The sequence below is a fragment of the Glycine max genome, chromosome 20, assembly GCF_000004515.6.
Source record: "Glycine max cultivar Williams 82 chromosome 20, Glycine_max_v4.0, whole genome shotgun sequence".
NCBI classification, from domain to species: domain Eukaryota; kingdom Viridiplantae; phylum Streptophyta; class Magnoliopsida; order Fabales; family Fabaceae; genus Glycine; species Glycine max.
Window position 1 is genome coordinate 2,461,018 of NC_038256.2, and position 5,389 is coordinate 2,466,406.

The 5,389-nt window shown below is 34.3% G+C and overlaps 1 protein-coding gene across 1 annotated transcript; it reads left to right on the forward strand.

The window, feature by feature from the left end:
- On the forward strand, nucleotides 1–1,362 carry LOC102663497 (uncharacterized). Its single transcript, XM_006606575.2, has 4 exons — nucleotides 1–95; nucleotides 303–621; nucleotides 711–968; nucleotides 1,075–1,362. Exons 1-4 carry the CDS (start codon nucleotides 1–3, stop codon nucleotides 1,360–1,362), a joined length of 960 nt encoding a protein of 319 aa, XP_006606638.2.
- Nucleotides 1,363–5,389: the final 4,027 nt, after the last annotated feature.

Sequence of the window (5,389 nt, forward strand, 5' to 3'; positions counted from 1 at the left end):
ATGTATACCAATGGTCAGATAGAAGAAGAAGAATGGGGTTGGGATGTGGATATTATGTCCTATATTGACTTCAAGAAGCTGATTAACTCTGTTAGGTACAAACATTCCAGTGCTTATGCTATAGGGATCCCAAAAAAGCACTAAGCACAGGACACTTAATTTTGACTTTGATATTTTGCAATTGGCTAAAGATGTTTCTGGCTTCGATGTGGTTGAAGTCTATGTGGACCAGGGGGTGATTGACACATCCTAAAAAAAGTTTAATGATGTTGAGGATGACGAGGTTGTTGTAATTGATGGAGTGGTGAGGTTAAAGTTGTGGTGGATGGTGAAGTTGAAGCAGTGGTGGAGGGTGAAGTTAAGGCTGAGGGGCAGGTTGATGGACAAGCTTTGGTTGAGGTTCGAGTGAAGGTTGAGGTTCAGGTTGATAAACAAGGTTTGGTGGAGGTTCAGGTGCAGGCTAAAGGGGAGGTTGGTGTTCAAGGTGACATGGAGGAGAAGGTTCAGGTTGATGAACAAGGTTTGATGGAGGTTCAAGTGCAGGCTCAACATGAGGTTGGTGTTGAAGGTGAGCTGGAGGTTATGGTGGAGGGTGATGTTGAGGCTGAGGAAGATGATGATGTAATAGTTATTATAGTGAAGTTTCAAATAATGACTTTGAAGAAAATTGGAATTGGGCAGAATCCTTGGACCCTGACACATTCACACAGACTGGTCAACCCACATTTGAGACTAATGAAGCAGACTCAACAAATTTTGATTTTGGTGATGAAGATGGAGATTCTGATGAGTTAGATACTCTAGATGGAAGTGATGATGAAGGTGATCCAAAAGTTAGATTTCCTCGGTTTAAGGTGCTTCAAAATGATGAAGATGTAAAGTTTCAGATAGGGTTGCAATTCAGTAATAAGAAACAAATTCTAGAGGCTATCAAAACCTTTGGTATAATGTCTAAGAAGAATACGAAGGTTAAAAAAAATTATAACAAAAGAGTCATTGCAATCTATAAAAAAAAAAAAAGGGTGTCCGTTCTACTTATGAGTCAGCAAGTCCATTCAAGCAACTTATTGGCAGGTGGTAACATTCAAAGATCAACATTATTTCTTTAGAATTGCTAGAAACAGCCATGCTACACCTGATTGGGTGGCAAAAAGGTTGATATCTTTATTAATGCATACTCCTGACATGAAGCTAAAAGCCTTAATTGCTTATGGTGTAGAGAAATGGGGAATCAGGTTGACCATGGATCAGGCATACAAAACAAAGGTTAAGGGAATGGAAAAAATTGAAGGTGCAACCAGAGATCAATATAAGCACTTGAGAAGTTATGTTGCTGAGATGTTAGAAAAAAAACAAGAATAGCATTGTGAAGATCAAATGTGACTTAACTCCTCATGGTCCTGTGTTTGAACGTATCTATGTATGTCTGAAGGCTTATAAGAATGCATTTCTAACCACTTGCAGGTCTTTGATAGGATTGGATTGTTGCTTTCTGAAAGGAGAATATGGTAGCCAATTGTTGTCTACAGTAGGTAAAGATGATGAAAACAATTAAATGTTTCCTATTGCTTATGCTGTTGTGGAATCTAAAAATTATTCGTCTTGGAAGTGGTTTGTTGATCTTTTGATAGCTGACTTAGATGGTATTCAGGAAAGATGTTGGCCATTCATTTCTGACCAATAAAAGGTAAAGTTAAAATTGATATTGTTATTCATAAAGGATGTAGGGCATTTCATTTCTACTATTATTTAATTTATTCACTATTATTTGTAGGGGTTGGTTGAGGTAATCAAGGAGCTTGGACATAACGTAGAACATTGACTGTGTGTCAAACATTTGTATGGTAATTAGAAAAAGCAGTACCAGGAGCACATATGAAAGAGTTGATGTGGATGGCAGCTCGATCAACTACTATTCCTAATTGGGAGAAGACTATGGATCAGATTAAAACTTACGATGCAAAAGCTTGGAAGGATATGGAAAAGTTTAACATTGGTGCTTGGACAAGATCTGATTTTAAAATAAACACTAAATGTTATTTGCAAGTCAACAACATGTGTGAGGCATTCAACAATGTAAAAATGGAGTACAGAGACAAGCCAATAATCACTATGTTAGAGGGAATTCGATTTTACATAAGCTCCAAAATTGTCAAGTTAAGAACTATCATGATGAGGTATCAAGGTACGATATGTCCCAAAATTCACCAGATCATTGAAGAAAACAAGAAAGCTTGTGAAGCATGGCGACCACATTGGTCTGGTGATGTTGATATGTCTTTGTTTGAGGTGTCAAAGGGCATAGAAAAGTTTGTGGTTAATCTAAAAGAACATACATGTTCTTGTAGAAAATGGGAGTTAATTGGAATTCCATGCACTCATTCAATAGCATGCATGTGGATTAATGGTGTCGAACCTGAACTTAGTGTTATTTCTTATTACAGGTCTTGTTTTCTGTTATTCCTATATTGTTGTTTTTGGAGTGTTTTTGGTAATTGTTTTGAATTGAATATCTTTCGATTGCATTTGACAAGAAATCTACTATCTTGTCAACATATTCATTTATTATCTTTCCATGTAATGGACCAAACTTATGGCCTCCTTTACAAAGACCAGTCATGCTTCTGCCAATGAGGAGGAGGGCACCTAGAAGACCAAAGAAAGCAAAAAATAAGAGAAATGATGAGCCTAAGAACAACTTCAAGCTACCAAGACAGTCAAAATCAATTGTTAGTAAAAAATGTGGGAAAGTTGGTCACAAAAAAAGGACATGTAAAGGAAAGACAATTGCTAATAGGAACATTCCAAATGGAGGGAATAAGGTAAATATTACTTTTGACCTTTATGTAAAGTGTGTCAAATGAGTTTAATATTTTTCCAATTTTTGCTTTCAATCTTAACAGAATTTAAAGAGACAATCAACCTTTGTCACCAATGATGTAACAAAGAAACAGAAAAATGTTTCATGTACAAGTAGGACCACAGCTGCAGGAACTCAAGGAGGTGATAGTACCATTCTAACACAAGAATCAAGAATCAGCTAATGAAGTCGACATGGAGGACTTAGACCCAATTGGATTATCTGTTTAAGTTTTTAGGATGTGGAAGTTATATATTTTGTGGCTCTATTTTTTTTGTTGGTTCAAGTTATTGTTCAATGAGGCAATGTAATACACTTTTTATCTAATTAATTTTTATTTTTATGTTTAACTTACTCTTTAAAAAGGCTATGTAATGCACTCTTATGTAGTTATGTTTTGTTGTTGGTTCAAGTTGTTCTTTTGTTGTTATGTTCAACTTACTCTTTATCTAATATATTTTGTGGCTTTGTTTTATTGTTATGTTCAACTTACTTTTTTGTTGTTAATGAGGCTAAACAAACCACTATCGAAACACAATTTGTCTTATTTCTATCGAAACATATTTGAACCATGATATCAATATAGGTCCATTCACTAATTTTAATCACTGCATCAGCTAAAAAATGTTAACAAATCAAAGCTGAATACCAAATGAATACCAAAGTTGAACACCAATAAACTTTTCTTTCATTAACATAACCATTGAGCAATTACAGTGTGCAGACTAAAAAAAACCAACTTATCACCATTACCTTCATCCTAAACCATTGCATAATCGAAACACCAACAAGCAAATTACCACCATTAAATCGCATTCCCCTGCTACATAATAAAAACACCAACAAGCAAACACTGACCCAAGAAAAAACCAATTCAATCCCTAAATTTTTTTCCTTTATCTTCATGTCATTGATCTTGCTTTGTAAACCCTTTCTATGATCTTCAATTCATCAATCTTCTTCATCAATGCTACAACGATTCTTTTCTCACGACTGTTCACAAGTGGATCGTGCCACTTAAAAATGTCACATCATTTTCTACCTGTAAACTACATGGCCAAAATAAACACAAAAATCAATAGAAAAATCATAACATAACCAATGATATACATTATTCCTTACCTTGTGTAGACCACAACCATAAAAATGTCTTCCTGGATTATCCTCAGTCCACGATGTCACCAGTGGAGCCTCTACGTTACACAAACACATCACACAACTTTAGGGCTTCGAGCTGTACGATGAGGAACTCCTTTCCATGGGAACGATGTAGACAATGACGTGCCTCAGGCGATGACGATGATTTGCGACCACAACCTCCAACTTCCAAATGATAAATGCTAATTATAAGTATATTTTTTGGGTTAAATTATACAGGAATTTGCAATTTTTCCCTCCTAATTTTTTCTTTTTGAGAAAATAATTATTAAATTAACATCATTTATGTTTTTGTGAAGAGAATATTAAAAGTGATGAAATTATGATGCTTAGTGAGTGAAATAAAGCCCAAAAGGCAGGATAATTCAAGAAGACTAGAATAATTAAGGAAAACAGAGCTAATTAAGGAAAACAGGACTAATTAAGGAAAACAGAATAATTAAGGAAAGCAATGCTAATTAAGGAAAGAAGACTAATTAAGGAAAGTAGGCTAACTAAGGAAAGAAAGACTAATTTAGAAGCCCGCTAATCTACACCTATAAAAGAAGACATAAGAAGGAAAAAACACACAAAAATTCCAAGAGAATTCAATTCCTTATAGAAGGCAAAGGCTAGATGAAGGAGAAGCAAGCATTGGGAGTCATTCCTTCCCTCCATTCACCTTTCTTATCTTTTCCCTCTTTACTAAATATTTCCCTCTTGCAATTGTAAAGCCTCCATGACAATGAGAGACTAAACCCCCTTTGTTAGGAACTTGGCAGCCAACTACTCTTGATGTAATTTCTCTTCCTATCTATTTAATAATATTACTTTTGCATTATCCTTTCTTGTGCTTAATACTATTGCTTGTGACTTGATCACCCATTTGCATGGTAAGTTTTAGGGATAACATTGGGAAACGTTATTTTCTAATAGAACTGTGAAAGAGTATCTAAATAAAGTTATCACTAGGGATAGATTGATATTTGTTTAGCCTGTTATACATCTATATTCTTAATGCAATTTACTATTTTAGCTCTACAAAGGGATTTGGGAGAGAAAATAGATAAATTAGACTCTTTCATGCGGGGACCAAAGTTAGAGTATATTAGTAGACGTAGATATAAATTGAAATATTCATAAATAGAGAAAAATCTTTAACATTACATCAAAGAGTAACTCTAGTAGGCTAAGTTTCCAACATTCTCATCTTCTGAATTTACTTCTACAAAATTATTAGGTTCTCTAATCTTCTTGTCTTTTAATTTAAATTCTTGTTTAATTTAATTTTTTTTCAATTTAAATTATTTTTTTCTACTACCTTTCTAAATATTTTTTCTTAATCAAATATTCATCTACATAAGTACAAACAAAATACTTGTGGATACGATA